At 45.0% G+C, this 14,704-nt stretch overlaps 1 protein-coding gene and 1 long non-coding RNA gene across 7 annotated transcripts in view; one reads left to right on the top strand and one right to left on the bottom strand.

The window, feature by feature from the left end:
* LOC144068304 (uncharacterized) overlaps positions 1 to 1,175 on the bottom strand; it is a 35,894-nt gene extending 34,719 nt beyond the window's left edge. For all 3 annotated transcript variants that reach the window (XR_013298148.1, XR_013298147.1, XR_013298146.1), the window contains exon 1: positions 1,030 to 1,175. This is a non-coding gene — a long non-coding RNA (uncharacterized LOC144068304). The remainder of the gene's footprint in view (positions 1 to 1,029) is intronic.
* The window catches only part of sgcd (sarcoglycan, delta (dystrophin-associated glycoprotein)), a 250,164-nt gene that overhangs the window by 109,669 nt on the left and 125,791 nt on the right, over positions 1 to 14,704 (top strand). Inside the window, exon 1 of one of the 4 annotated variants that reach the window (XM_077592726.1) lies at positions 5,825 to 6,076. The exons of the other annotated variants lie outside the window; for them this stretch is intronic. Coding sequence (XP_077448852.1) covers positions 6,074 to 6,076 — 3 coding nt within the window. The 5' untranslated portion in view covers positions 5,825 to 6,073. Of the gene's footprint in view, positions 1 to 5,824; positions 6,077 to 14,704 lie in introns of those variants that run through there. 4 annotated transcript variants of the gene reach the window in all.

Raw genomic sequence — 14,704 nt, 5'->3', positions numbered from 1 at the left:
AGTGTACAAGTTGTCACTACTTCTCCATAGTGGTTCTGGATTTTTGGATTGAAATCTCAGGGCTAGCCTTCCTAGCCTATGTTAGAGCTACTGAACCCCACCAGTTTCATATGCGGATTCACCGAACCCTACTTTAGTGAAAAATGAAATATGTTCTTTTTCAAATTCAAATTATATAAAAATTCCTCGCAGCACTGATTGGCCAAGCAAATATCACGTGATTACCTGCAGCCAGTGTTGGTCAAGCGAGGCATGTTATCGTGAATAGACGTGATTAGTCGATGTATCCTTACCGCCGCGGCAGAGGCTCCACCGAACCCCTAAGACCGACTCACCGAACTCCTAAGGTTCAATCGAACCCAGGTTAAGAACCACTGATCTAAACGTATACTAACATCAAGAAAGTCCATAACCCACTTTCTTTGGTAAGGAGCAAAATACATTGGAGCCTTTTTGGTGCGGGTTCCATTTAACATTGTACCGTATATTTACACCTATAAAACGAACCGTCTAAAAGGGCACAGTCTCAGTTGCGGGTATATTTCCTGTTTTTTGTCAATACATAGGGCGCCTCGTTTGAAAAGGCGCTACCATGACACTAGGCTAGCATATGTTATGCTAGCCGCTAGTGTATGTTAGGCTAGCTGCTAGTGTTTTTTTTTTAAAGAAAGTAAAACTAAGTTTGATGATGCTTTATTGAGGTAAAAGGTACACTCTAATATAAAGAGTTCGGCATTCAACATGCTAGGCTCCACTGTCAGTCAGAGATGTGTATTCCAGGAACTTGATTCTAGCTTTGGCGAAAGCTCGAACAACAGTGCTGGCCTACACTTGAGCCTAGTCATCCACAATCCATTGTAACTCGCAACATGCATCACTCCCACGCCTTTGATTCTCCTCACTGTTATTTTGTGACTCGTAACTCGTGCGACGCTGCCTGCCCGAACTACTATGTTGGCCATCCGGCATTCATCACACCCGAGCCATTAGCAAAGCTGATAAATTGTGTTCGATCCATGGTTTCAGTACATTTTCCAAGAGTTCACAACCGCATTCTGTTGTCATTCACGTCAGGCATTTCCTCTGTATAGTTCTAATATGCTGTTTCTTTGAGTATTGAGAGTGTTTTTGAGGGTTAAAAGAGCTGCGAGCACACTGAAGTCAAATGCCTTGCCACTCCCCTGGGATGTTTTGAATGGATTTACCGTAATGCTTGGAAGGTGCGGGGAGGCTATTTTCAGGGTGAACATCCGCTGGGTTGATCGCAATAAGTAGCATGCCGGCAAGAAATAAAACCAGTCACTTAAGTGGTCAGGGCCATACAAAAATTGAATTTAGTTCACAGACAAGGCACACCGACCGATTGGGTGCATCGACCATTTTAGAGAACATTTTAGACTTTTAAGTGCGTAGATGTGAAAATACGGTAATTATCGAAGTCTCGAGAAACAACAAACCCACACATCATCATTCAGTTATTGGGCAAAGGGTCTTGTTGCGGTAACACAGTAAAATACAGAAGTAAAAAATTTCAGATCTGTGATGCTCTGCATTCAACACCATAATGTGTGAATTCAACACTGGTTCGCACCATGGTGAGGTTGCGAATCAAAATCATCTCTTTGGCAAAGTCTCAGACTAGCTGTTTGATCTGCACCAGAATTTTTTTGTTTATATTCACACTAGACCAAAAGGTATGCAAAACCAACTTTCTGCGTTAGTCCAGCCACTAAATAGTTCTTTTTTTGGTTACATACCCTACCATTTACAGGCGACTTTGACCTTGTAAATATAACTTGAAGTACCTAAATGCCATGTCTTTAAAGGGGTGGTAAAGATGGTTGGCATGCCATCAAACCGTCAGGCTATGGTAACAGATCTGATTCAACTTTGTAGCTAATGTATTTGCTCAGGCTTGACATTCAGTCTAGGCAACAGTGAGCACATTCTCTTGCTCTGCTGCCCACTTACCATTCATGACTTCCCAGACCTGCCTCGGCTGCTGAACAATGATTGCTGTAATGTCTTTTTCCCCCCTTTTCCTGAGTGTGTGCCCACTAAACAACCCACCATCCTCGGCTGCCCCGCTGATGTCACACAGCCTTGCATTTTCACCAGGTCTTATGTGGGAGCGCAATGGAATCGAAACCTAAACTTGACATTTATTCCAATTACCTGGCTTTACAAGCTAGGATTTGGACTTTGGCTTGTATATATATTATGGAACATATAACTTTAATCTCAAATAACTGATGTCAAAGAGTGTCCGACCACCCATCAGGTGTGAAATTCAAATGCCGAAAAAATGGAAATTTTGAGCTACCTGTTCACATAGCTCTGTCTTTGAGTTAGACGATAATTTTATACCTCTACACTTACTGAGCTGCCGGGCAGTTGAGTGGTTAGCGCGTTGGTCTCACAGTTCTGGGGTCGAGGGTTCGATCCTAGGTGGGTCCTCACTGTGTGGAGTTTGCAAGTTCTCCCCAGGCTTGCGTGGGTTTTCTTGGATACTCCGGTTTACTCCCACATTCTAAAAACATGGAGGGTAGGATGGCTGAAAACTTGAAATTGCCCCTAGGTATGAGTGTGAGCTTGAATGGTTGTCCCTCTCCTTGTGCCCTGCGATTGGGTGGCCACCAATTCAGGGTGTCCACCTTGTGCTCGAAGTCAGCTGGGATAGGCTCTAGCATGCTCCACGACCCTTGTGAGGATAAGCGGTTTGGAAAATGAATGCATGAATGAATACAGTTATATTGAATTTTTTTGCGACTGTATTGTCTAACTTGTAACTATGCCTTTCCTGTATCTGCATTCTCACCCTCTTGCTATTGTGACAATAAAATTTCCCGAATACGGGATGAATAAAGTTATCCAATCCAATCCTACCATAATTGGAAAATTGGTTAAAATTGCTTTGATACGTTTATGTTTTGGACCCCCCGGAGGCTTGAGTGGTAAGCACTTCGGCCTCACAGCTCTGGGATACTTGGTTCAATTGCAGGCCAGTCCACCTGTGTGGAGTTTGCATGTTCTCCCCGGGCCTGCGTGGGTTTCCTCCCACATCCCAAAGACATGCATGGTAGGCTGATGGGACACTCTAAATTGCCCTTAGGTATGATTATGAGAGTGAATGGTTGTCCGTTGCCTTGTGCCCTGCAATTGGCTGGCCACCGATTCATGATGTCTCCCACCTCTGGCCCGAAGTCAGTGGGGAGAGGCTCGAGTACCCCCCGCGACCCTAGTGAGGCTAAAGCGGTTAAAAAAATGAATAAATGAATTAATGTTTACATTTTGTTTTCCATGTTGTCTGTGATTTTGAAGCCCCGGCCCGGTGGTACGAGTGGTTAGCGCGTCGGCCTCACAGCTTTGGGGTCCTGGGTTCAAATCCAGGTCACGTCCACCTGTGTGGAGTTTGCATGTTCTCCTGCGTGGGTTTCCTCCAGGTACTCCAGTTTCCTCCCACATTCCAAAAACATTCATGGTAGGCTGATTGGACGCTAAATTTCCCCTGGGTATGGGTGTGAGTGTGCATGGTTGGCCATCTCCTTGTGCCCTGCGATCGGCTAGCCGCCGATTCAGGGTGTCCCCTGCCTCTGGCCTGGAGTCATCTGGGATAGGTTCCAGCACCCCCACGACCCTGGCGAGGATAAATTGGTTCAGAAAATGAGATGAGATTTTGAGGCCTGGCATCAGGAACTAGAAGTCCTGTGAGTAACTTTGTTTTCATGTCCTTGCAACTGTGAAAGCTGGTTTCCAGAAAATCTGTTTTTTTTGTTCTGTTTTTTTTTTGCATACACCTTGGCAGTCCATAAAACTCATTATTTCAGGCTTTTAGAAGTGTTTCTCTTTTGGGGGAACGGAGGTCATGGTACGTTTTTGATTAACATGAGTGAATGAGTGGTACATCGCCTAAGTAAGTACTGTATAATTGCCATTGAAGCTTCAATCAAACATTCAAAGACAACTTTTGTTTTGACTGGAAAATCTTTAGTTAATGACACTTTCCAAAACAATTGTAGTAGAGTAAAACCTCGATTACAATTGTAGTAGAGTAAAACCTTGATTATCGCGGTTAATGGGGAGTTGTACCCTGCCGCGAAAAGGGAAAATCCACGAAGTACGGTCACCCCTATTTTTTTTTTAAATCATCAGTGCTGAGTCCCAGTAGCAAGAGTGGCTTTTGGTTATGAGTTTCAGTGTGGATTTTCACGTTTTTATTTCATCTCGTTTTCTGAACTGCTTTATCCTCATTATGGCCGCGAGGGGTGCTGGAGCCTACCCCAGCTGACTCTGGGCCAAAGGCGTGGGACACGCTTAATCGGTGGCCAGCCGATCGCAGGGCCATACACACTCACCCATACCTAGGGGAAATTTAGAGTGTCCAATCAGCCTACCATGCATGTTTTTGGAATGTGGGAGGAAACTGGACTACCCGGAGGAAACCCACGCAGGCCCGGGAGAATATGCAAACTCCACACCGGTGGACGTGACCTGGATTTGAACCCAGGACCCCAGAGCTGTGAGGCTGATGCGCTAACCACTCCCAAAACATAATTAAAAAAATTAAAAAATAAGCCGCCTCGCTGTGTAGAGGTTAACTCGCCTGACTTTGACGCGGGCTCGATTCCTGCAGGCGGCGGAATGATTGGGAGTGCGGATGGTCCTTTGTCTCTCTGTGTGTCCTACGACTGACTGACAACCAGTCTAGGGTGTAGTCTGCCTTTCGCTCGAAGACAGCTGGGTTAGGCTCCAGCAACCCTCGCAACCCTTTCGAGGATGGGTGGTATGGAAGATGAATGAATGAATTAAAAAAAAAATCCCAGAAAAAAAATCTGCGATGTAGTGAAGCAGCAATAACCGAAGCGCAAAGTAGCGAGCTGTCTCTGTATGCATTAAGAATGATATAATTTCTGATTCCCTTCTTTCAAAATTGTCACAGTATTGATTACGGAACTTTGTACAATTTGTACTGTAAATCAAGGTACCCACAGCATTAGTTAGACACCAGGGAACTGTTAAACGTGTGTCGGAGGGTGGGGCATATAATATGTTAGTAAGGGTTAAATTTGCTACTGTTGGATAACATTTTCCAAAACCAGATATGTCACAGGATAACAATTACATAGCTAAGGAAGATCATCTTGCAGCCTGACGGCTCTTAAGACCAATTACCAAACAATCAGACCCCATTTCCTCATTGTTTGTCCAACAAAATCCCAATGAGCAAGTCTGCTGACTTCTGCATCAAAGCTGCCCCCACGCCTCCCCAACCCGAACTAGCAGCATAGTGCTGGAGGAGCAAATGGGATCACAGGGGGTGGGCGGTCCAAGGAGACAGGAGAAGGAGAATCTTTGTCCTGGCTCACTGTCAGGAATATGCGTTCTCCAAATAGCATCTCCTCTCTCTACTGGACACACTGTGCATCCAAACAAAATGCATTTGTACATTCTGATCCTTTTCAGATGCAAATGAGGTGAACCTTATTTGTATTTTGAAAACTATAATGTGCTTTCTTTGTTTAGTCAGTTGTAGCTTCCGTCACACTAGCTATTTCTAATCCAGTCTCAACCATTCTGGGCACTTTCTCCACAAGTTCCCTTGTAATTCTGGTAAAAGACCTCCAAGGTTATGAAAGATAATGATAAAAATGTTTTCATTTCTATCTATCACTTGTATAAAACAAGCTGACATAAAAGCTGGCCTGAGTGTGTGTGTGTGTGTGTGTGTGTGTGTGTGTGTGTGTGTTTAGCCTGGGTCGGTGTGACAAAGTAAGTCCTGCCCCTTTTAAACTTCCCAACACATGTGGCTTCTAAATCTGGCAGACAAGTCAGAGGGCGGCCTACAACAACTCTACTCAGCACACGACAGCAGGAGAGGGGGGAAAATCTGACAGTTTAGGTCACGGACGTCTAGAAAAGGGTGCAAAGAGGAACGGGGACTGTGTTATTAGAAAAAGTTGACAAGAGAGCAAAAAGAAAAGAAAAGTCACTTTGCTTACATTCTATTTTTAACACTTATTGCGAGGAAGGTCGAGAGAATACGACACAGACGCAAAAAAACACAGCAGGCATCATGGTAAGTTTGCTTTTCTTCAGGAAATATCGAGTGGGCGTGGTTGTGGCCCGAGATGGATTCATGTTAACTCTGTATTTGCTGAATGGGACATTTCCATGGAATAGTTGAAACAGTCGTCGAATGCTTGGGTTGGTTGTGACATGCTTCAAATCTTGTTTAATGTCGTCATTTCTACTAATCAATCGTTCTCTTGATAAAACAGAAGCAAAATCAGCAAAGGGAATGGAGGGGGGTAGAGGTAGTGTGTAATGGGATGGCTCACGGCCACACATTTGGTTTCAATTGCATCGTCCACCCGAGGAAAGGGAAGCTTCTATAAATAAGTTAGACGAGCCCGAGTAGTGTAGAGTGAAGCTACTGACTGCTGGCGGCAGAGTGCCCTGTGATTGGCCTAGCGAGCAAAGCCAATATTTGCTTTTAATCCTTTTTGGGACCAGCTCAAGTCTAGATTCGCAATGTGTTCCAAAGTATTCAAACCTCACTCAAAGAACTTTCTTAAGTAAAAAAAAACATTTGTTTCATGGGTGTATAGGTTGCGTCTTTTGCTAATACTACTTACGAATGCCTCCAGGTACAAAATTTTCTGGTCACGAATCCTTTTGAAATGCAAATGAGTGCTTCAAGATACGAAAACAAGATCCAAGTTACGAAAACGTCAATACCTTTCCTGTATCCGTTATTTTATTTTGAAATTGTCGCGGCTGCTTCTTGCTTGACAATTTCACTACACCCTACTGGGCTGTCTCACAACAACCCTCCATGTTTCTTTGACCACTATTCGTCGTTGTGTGCTTGAATTTATGCTTGGAAGAAGCTTTGGCCGAGTGCCTTCGACGGACTCGCAGTTGACCATAAATCTTCATGTTTCAAGATTCTCTTGTTTTTTTACCGCCATTCGGCGCTGTTTGCTTGAACTTTTGCTTGGAGCAAGCTGTGGCTGAGTGCCTTTGACGGACTCGCAGTCGAGCCTCAACCAGAATCACAGCCTGCGGTGTGCAAAATTGTGTCGCGGGGACAGACGATGGGGCTGGTGGTCAGTAAGAAGGACATTGACGAGTTGGTAGAGGGGCACCAAAAAGAACTCTCAACGGAGCAGGAGTTAATGCAACGCTTGGCAATATTTGAGGAAATCAACGAGAAGGTGGCTGAGTAGGTGGAAGCCACCATTTCCACAGCACAAATCAGAAAATATATGGGGGAGAAATTATAATTTTTCTGACTTCGTGGCTAAAACATCCTGATAAAAGTGTTCACGAGGCGTGCGATCACTCAGTTTGACTCAGTTTGTCTTGTGCATTTTAGAAACATAATTAAAAGTCCTCAAAGGCAATTTTCTTTAGCTGTTTTGAACATATTTCCTAACTAGCTGAACTTAATTTGTGCGAGAAATATCAACCTTGAAATATAGTTACCGTAATTACTCGAATATAACACGCATATTTTTGCTATATAATTAATTCCAATAGTTGGGGGTGCGTGTTATAATCAATAACTAAAATAAATTACAAATTTTCGATCGAAAAAAGCATTGTCAAACTCACTTTGACGCACGGACATTGTGCAATTTCCAACTTTGAATTCAAAATACACGCATATTAAAGATCGTCAAGCCTCACAAACATCACAATCCTGCATTAATAAGCTGGAAAGTAGAATACTACATTGTAGTGTAGTACGTACTTGTATTTAAAAATATGTCCAGCGGGGGGCAGTACATTCCCTTGTTACATGTGATAGTCTTTTCCATTGTGCATATCTTCAAATCATTTATTTATTCAATTTGTATGTTCCTTTTCTTGTTTGAGAATGACAATAGATATTTGAATTAAAACATGGTATTGTCAATTGAAATGTAGTCAATGTTCAAGGAAGTCTAAAAGGTATTGCAACATAACATGTCTACATGATATGTTTGTCCACTCTGTGTATCATCTATTGCCCTAAAATTCAAACGCATAACTCCCAACTGCACGACACTCGACACGCTCGTACCTGAAGATTTCTCTATCCGGTTTTGAACAAAACAATCGTGAAACGAAGAAAGGTAAGATTTCTGATTTTCGTCAGCGGGAAATTTTAGGTGCGCACTATATTCGAGTACTGCATTTTTCCAGATTTTTTTGGCCCAAAATTACCTGCGTGTTATTTTCGAGTGCGCGTTATATTCGAGTAATTACGGTAATGTATTAAAAAGCCCCCAATAAACGCTCCCCACTGTTCAAAAGGACTGTGGCTGCTAGAGCACCAAGTATGACCTTAAACATGTTAACCAGAAATAACCTGTCATAATAGTCTCGTCAAAGTTATATTTAGAAACATTAGAATAATAACAAATGTAAAGACCCATTTACTTGTAAGATAAACATTTCCCTAATGAAGATTGTGGCTGTTAGTTTGCCGAATAATCACTGCAATTTTTTATAGGTTAAAACAGACATGGAAACCCTGGCACTTAACTAATGCACCACCCACAAAGTTCTGCACGGCAGCTGTCCCTATGCAGTTTTAGTCTGCACCCTAAATATCCAGGGGCGTTACAGCGCGCAACTTCCAGCCCCTCCTTTTTTATATACATATATCACCTCACTCTTCCTCTGTTTGTACTGGCCGCCAAACCCGTCATCATCTACCAGTAAGGGTCCTTGCCATTTTTTTATTTTTTTTAAAGGGCAGTTTTACAAGACTAATATTTCAGGTTGTCCTTATAAGGTGTCGTTCGTTTTAGTATTCGGTCTGTATCCATCATACTGATACTTTGCACTTACTAATAAGACGAAACAACACTTGTGAAATGATTAAATTAAGTGTTTTTCACTACTGGTGCCAATTTTTGGCTACAAGTACAAATTTAAATGTCACTGTGCTGCTTTTGTAGCAATACCAAGTTCAAATAGAAGGCATTTATTCAAGACTAGTACCAGGACCATGTGGGTTGCACCAGAATGTCAACTAGTATATTTCCCCAACTGGTAAAATTTTATTTATACTGCTTTCAGAAATTACTTATGACACATGTTCCACTAGTGCAAAAATCGTGTGCCACATATTAAAAATTTAGGAGCCATGCTCTGTAATTTTTTATTTATCTTTTTTCTTTTCTCTTTTTTAGGGCAATCAATCCATGCAAAACACTTAGTGACATTTAATCAGTGCTTGTTCAAAAGTAGAGGGGTTAAAAATAATAATAATAATAATAACATTTAATCAAATGTCAATTTGTCACATTTTGTGTTCGGTCCCTTTTCTATACATAGCGCTAGTATACATAGTTCTCGTACATGGATCTTGAGTTAGATGTCATGGCAATGGAAAAAATGCTGTAATAGCATTTCATAATTTTCAGTAAAACAACTGTTTAACGTAGAAATGGATTCTCTGTGACCCCAAAAATCCCCTTTGGACATTTATGATGGTGTTGATTTATGATTTATTTTTCACCATTACTTTGTCCCCGTGGTGTCACTTCAAGGATGCACTTTGGACGGCAATATTTGTCTGTGTTGACGTGCAAGGATGTTGAATCGACTTGCAGCATAATTGAGATGGGTTAAATATAAAACAGCACACATCACATAATCAGAGGATTTAGGCTTTAGCAATCCCCACACCCTGTTCGAGGATGTGCGGTATGGAAAATAAATGAATGGATAAAAGTGCATTTCGTTTTCAGTGTGAAATATTGTACTCGCATCTTAATCTGCATGCAAGTGTGTAAAAAAATACTAATAAGCACACACGTCAGAGGTCTTTTCTGATTTTGCTTCTGTTTTATCAAGTAAAAAACGTTGTGCTTTATTTTCTGTCCATGTCTTGAACATTATAATTAAAAGTTTGATTGATTAATGCATCAAAATATCACTGACTGAGCAACCAGGCAGCTCCTATCTACAGAGAATACTATATTAAAAAAAATTACACAACTTTTACATAGGTGTTACCTTCATTATAAACATTATGAGAAAACTGCCTGTGCTTGGAGTAGCAACACGATGAAAAAACAAACCTTCCAAATCATCTTTGTTAAGAACAATCCCTCATGTAGAAATGTATACAGCAATCCCTTTGCAGTACACTGAACAGGCATACATTCCTTTTTTATCTTTTTAACCTGAGCACATCAAAACGTTATGTTGGAGTCACATACGTTGGGCTATCACGCTGTCGTTGTTTACGCCTTTTTGTTTGCTGCGTCACACCGCTTGACCGAGGAGCCAGACCGATGAGCACTTATCATAAACGTTATTGTTTTAGCAGGCTAGCGAGTGGCATTGCTGCTTTCTGCATACTAATGATCAGCCGGCTTCCACACACACAAAGCAAACGAAAAGGATACCCTTAAAAAGTACTGTTAAGGACACGAACTGACTGTGCAGACACATAATAAACACTCGAGGTGGAAGGGGCAGAGCCCTCAAACAAGGCTACCAGTTGTCTCAGTTTAATAGCAGTTTATTGTTGGTTGGTTTTTTACATCTGTGCTACCATATGGAGCATTATATGTGGGCAGTATGGTAGGTCTTGACACCTCGATTAGTCCGTCCACCACAAAGTTCTGAGATCGCGGGTTCAATTCCCGGTGAGTTCAGACCTTCCTGTGTGGAATTTGCATGTTCACCACCCCTACGTGGGTTTCGTCCAGGCACTTCAGTTTCCTTTAACATTCCAAAAATATGCATTGTAGGATGTTTTAACACTGTAAATTGTCCCCCAAGTATGATTGTGAATGGTTGTTTATCTCATAGTGCCCTGCAACTGACTGGCAACAAATATTAAGTGTCCCCCGCCGACTGCCCACGTTGAATGGGCTTGGCTCCAGCACCTCTGTGATCCTTGTGAGGATAAACGGTACAGAAAATGAATACATATTTAGGACATTGTGGGATTGTACAAATACATAGCTGATTGAGCTGAATCTTTTGTAGACATCAGAGTACACTCAGGACGCCTAATCAAGCATAAAATGACACCTCTGTTATTGGATGTTTTTCCACATTAAACATAACAGTATCTAGCATCTGCACATCATGCTCAGTGAACCACAAAGAACCTTTGTAACTAAGAAACAGGCGGTAAGGACAGACAGTAGGACAATTAGCAATTGACTAATCATCTTTTTAAATGTATTTAAAATTTCTTGGAGTAAATATTATTTCTTAGTATTGAGTACAAATTTCAAATAACAGTATATCCACTGGTTGTAGCTAGGTAGGCACTCCATTTTGCCTCAAAATAATCAACAACAAATTACACTAACTTGAATATAAGCATTGCTTGAACAACAAATCAAATGCACCATATTTTTTTCATAATTTCATCCAATCCCTTTTCTTTGACTAGCTTTTCCTCTAAATGAAGGTAGGGTGGAGATGTGAGAGAAAAAAAAATCCTTACTTTTGGTGGAAGAAGGGGCATTTCTTTAATGGATATTTCTAGAAGATCACTTCAGCCCTCTGCAACTTGAAAGTAAGCAGACAAATCCTCATGCCTCTCGACTCAAGTGTCATGACCTCCCTCTTGGCTAAAAATATACTGTGCTACTCGGTGGTGTGAAGCGTTGGGCAAGCGACTTCCAAAATGTAATAGAAACTAATTGTTACTGGTCTTTGAAAATGCTCCTTGACAGTACCACTGCATCATATTTGTTCATGGATTTAACTACTACATTATAGCTTATGCTTCTTCAGTTCTCATTCATTCATTTTCTGATCCACTATACCCTCATTAGGGTCGCAGGGGGAGCCTATCACAGCTGACTCAAGGCCAGAGGCGGGGGACACCTTGAAACGGTGGCCAGCCGATCACAGGGCACAAGGAGACGGACAACCATGCACACTCACACCCATACCTAGGGTCAATTTAGTGTTCAATCAGCCCACCATGCAAGTTTTTGGAATGTGGGAGGAAACCGGAGTACTCAATGGAAACCCACACAGGCCCGAGGAGAACATGCACATTCCACACAAGTGGACCGGCTTGGATTTGAACCCAGGACCCCAGAGTTGTAAGGCCGACGTGCTAACCACTCATCCGCTGGGCTACTTTTTCAGTTCTCATTTCTAATATGTACTAAGACATAAATGGCAAATAACTCATTGTATTTGATATTGATACTGTCAGGAGCAGCCCGGCTGCTGTTCCCACGTTCATTTGTCCCTCCTGCCTTGCCGTTATGTTCGAGCAGCTGCGCGTGATTCATGATTACTTCCTAATGTGTGTATTTAAACACCACTGAGTTGGTATTCATTGTCGGATCGTCTGCATACATCCCTGCGAAAGTACCTGCGTAAATTCCTGCGTAGGAACTGGCCATGCAGCCACGCTACCATTCTCCTTGATGTTACTTGTCTCCATGCTCCGGTTTGGTTTCGTTTTGGATTAACAAGTCCTTGTTGTTTTGTAAGGCCCTTCTGAGTTATTAAAGTTGTTGTTATGAGCACAAATTGCCTCGTCCCCACCTGCTTCCCCGCGACTGGGTCCTAATCCTTCCGACCGCGCCACGACGTCTCGGCGCAATCGTAACAGAACGATCCGACCACATGGACCCAGCGGGAAGCTATCGACGCTCTCGTCAACGCCAGCCACCCAGCTCATATCCCACCGACCACATGGATTCAGCGGGAATCTCCCCAAAATATTTTAGGGAATTTATAATGACTACGTCGTGGTGTTGGGACCTTAGAGACGTTTTGGCAGCAGAAGAGTCCCGGAATAGCAGCTCCACGGACCCCTACCGGAGTTCTTATCTGGCCATCCACAATGGGACACCGCATGGTGGCCGGCAGGAAAGCTAAGGTAGGACTTTCGGACACAGCCCGCTGACGACCGGGAAATCGCCTTGTTTTATTGGGGAGGTGCAGCAGCGAAACTATTCCTGTGTCGCGGAGGTGAGCGACGGTCGTGTCACGCCTTCCTCCCGGAGGAGGCGACGAGTGGAGAAGAGGGAGGAGTGGCTGGACACTCGAGCTCCCGAAGGAGCTCCTCGCTCGACCTTCCCCATCCAAACTCCTCGCTCGACCTCGCCCGTCCAAAGTCCTCGCTCGACCACGCCCGTCCAAGCTCCTCGTTCGACCACGCCTGTCCAAGCTCCTCACTCGACCTCACCCGTCCAAGTTTCCCGTATTCCCGTGCCGAGGCCAGGCACAGGACTACCCATGCCTAAGCCACGAACCAGGTTTCCTGTGCCGGCTGGGCCGCCAGTCGCACCCGTGCCGAAGCCACGCACAAGATTCCCTGTGCCGGCTGGACCGCCAGTCGCACCCGTGCCAAAGCCACGCACAATATTTCCCGTGCCAGGTGGACCGCCAGTCGCACCCGTGCCAAGGCCATGCACAATATTTCCCATGCCGGCTGGGCAGCCAGTCGCACCCGTGCCGAAGCCACAAACCATGTTTCCTGTGCCAACTTGACCCCCAGTCGCACCCGTGCCGAAGCCACGCACAATATTCCCCGTGCCGGCTGGCCCGCCTAGGGACTGCCTGCCAAGTTATTGCCTGCCAAGTTCCTGCCCGCCAAGTTCCCGCCCACCAAGCTCCCGCCCGCCAAGCTCCCGCCCGCCAAGCTCCCGCCCGCCAAGCTCCCGCCCGCCAAGCCCCCGCCCGCCAAGCTCCCGCCCGCCAAGCCCCCGCCCACCAAGCCCCCGCCCGCCAAGCCCCCGCCCGCCAAGCCCCCGCCCGCCAAGCCCCCGCCCGCCAAGCCCCCGCCCGCCAAGCCCCCGCCCGCCAAGCCCCCGCCCGCCAAGCCCCCGCCCGCCAAGCCCCCGCCCGCCAAACCCCCGCCCGCCAAGCCCCCGCCCGCCAAGCCCCCGCCCGCCAAGCCCCCGCCCGCCAAGCCCCCGCCCGCCAAGCCCCCGCCCGCCAAGCCCCCGCCCGCCAAGCCCCCGCCCGCCAAGCCCCCGCCCGCCAAGCTCCAGCCCGCCAAGCTCCAGCCCGCCAAGCTCCCGCCCGCCAAGCTCCCGCCCGCCAAGCTCCCGCTTTTCTAAGATTCTGGTGTCTGTTAAGGGCAGGGGGCTTGGCCAGCACTTAAAGGGCCAGTGGGGATGCCCACCAGACCGGCTGCTCCCGCTCCTCTCCAGGTGCCGGCGCGGACGCCCGCTTGACGTCTCGGGCCGGTGCAGACGCCCGTCGGACCGGCCACTCCCTCACCTTGTCTCGTGTCAAGCTGGCACGGACGCCCGCCGGACCGGCCACTCCCTCGTCTCGTCACGGGCTGGCGCGGACGCCCCCCGGACAACGTCTCGCCGCGATCGTAACAGATACATGCATTAAGTATTTTTCAGGCTTCCGATTGTTTCACAACCGGATTCATCAGCAATGGTTGGTCTGAACCAAAATGGTCGACTTCCTGTTTAGTTTCTACTATGATTCCTCATGACTTTTTAAAGCCATTTGATATTTTAAACCCGTCCACCCAAGTTCATGTCATGTACGAAATTTCTCGTTGGCATTATTTCTTTTTTTCTTTTGAATTTTAAGGGACTCCAATAAGGTAAGTCAGTAAATGAGTTCATTTTGACAAAAGTATAAACACTTGTCTTTGATATATTATATAGGGCAGAGTGAAATGTGAATATAATTTAACTCAGCTTTTCCCTCCGCTTTCATTAGCAAGCCTAGGTTTATTCTCATTTGC

Source organism: Stigmatopora argus, chromosome 22, assembly GCF_051989625.1.
Source record: "Stigmatopora argus isolate UIUO_Sarg chromosome 22, RoL_Sarg_1.0, whole genome shotgun sequence".
Lineage (NCBI taxonomy): Eukaryota > Metazoa > Chordata > Actinopteri > Syngnathiformes > Syngnathidae > Stigmatopora > Stigmatopora argus.
This window is presented reverse-complemented; position numbering and strand designations above follow the sequence as displayed.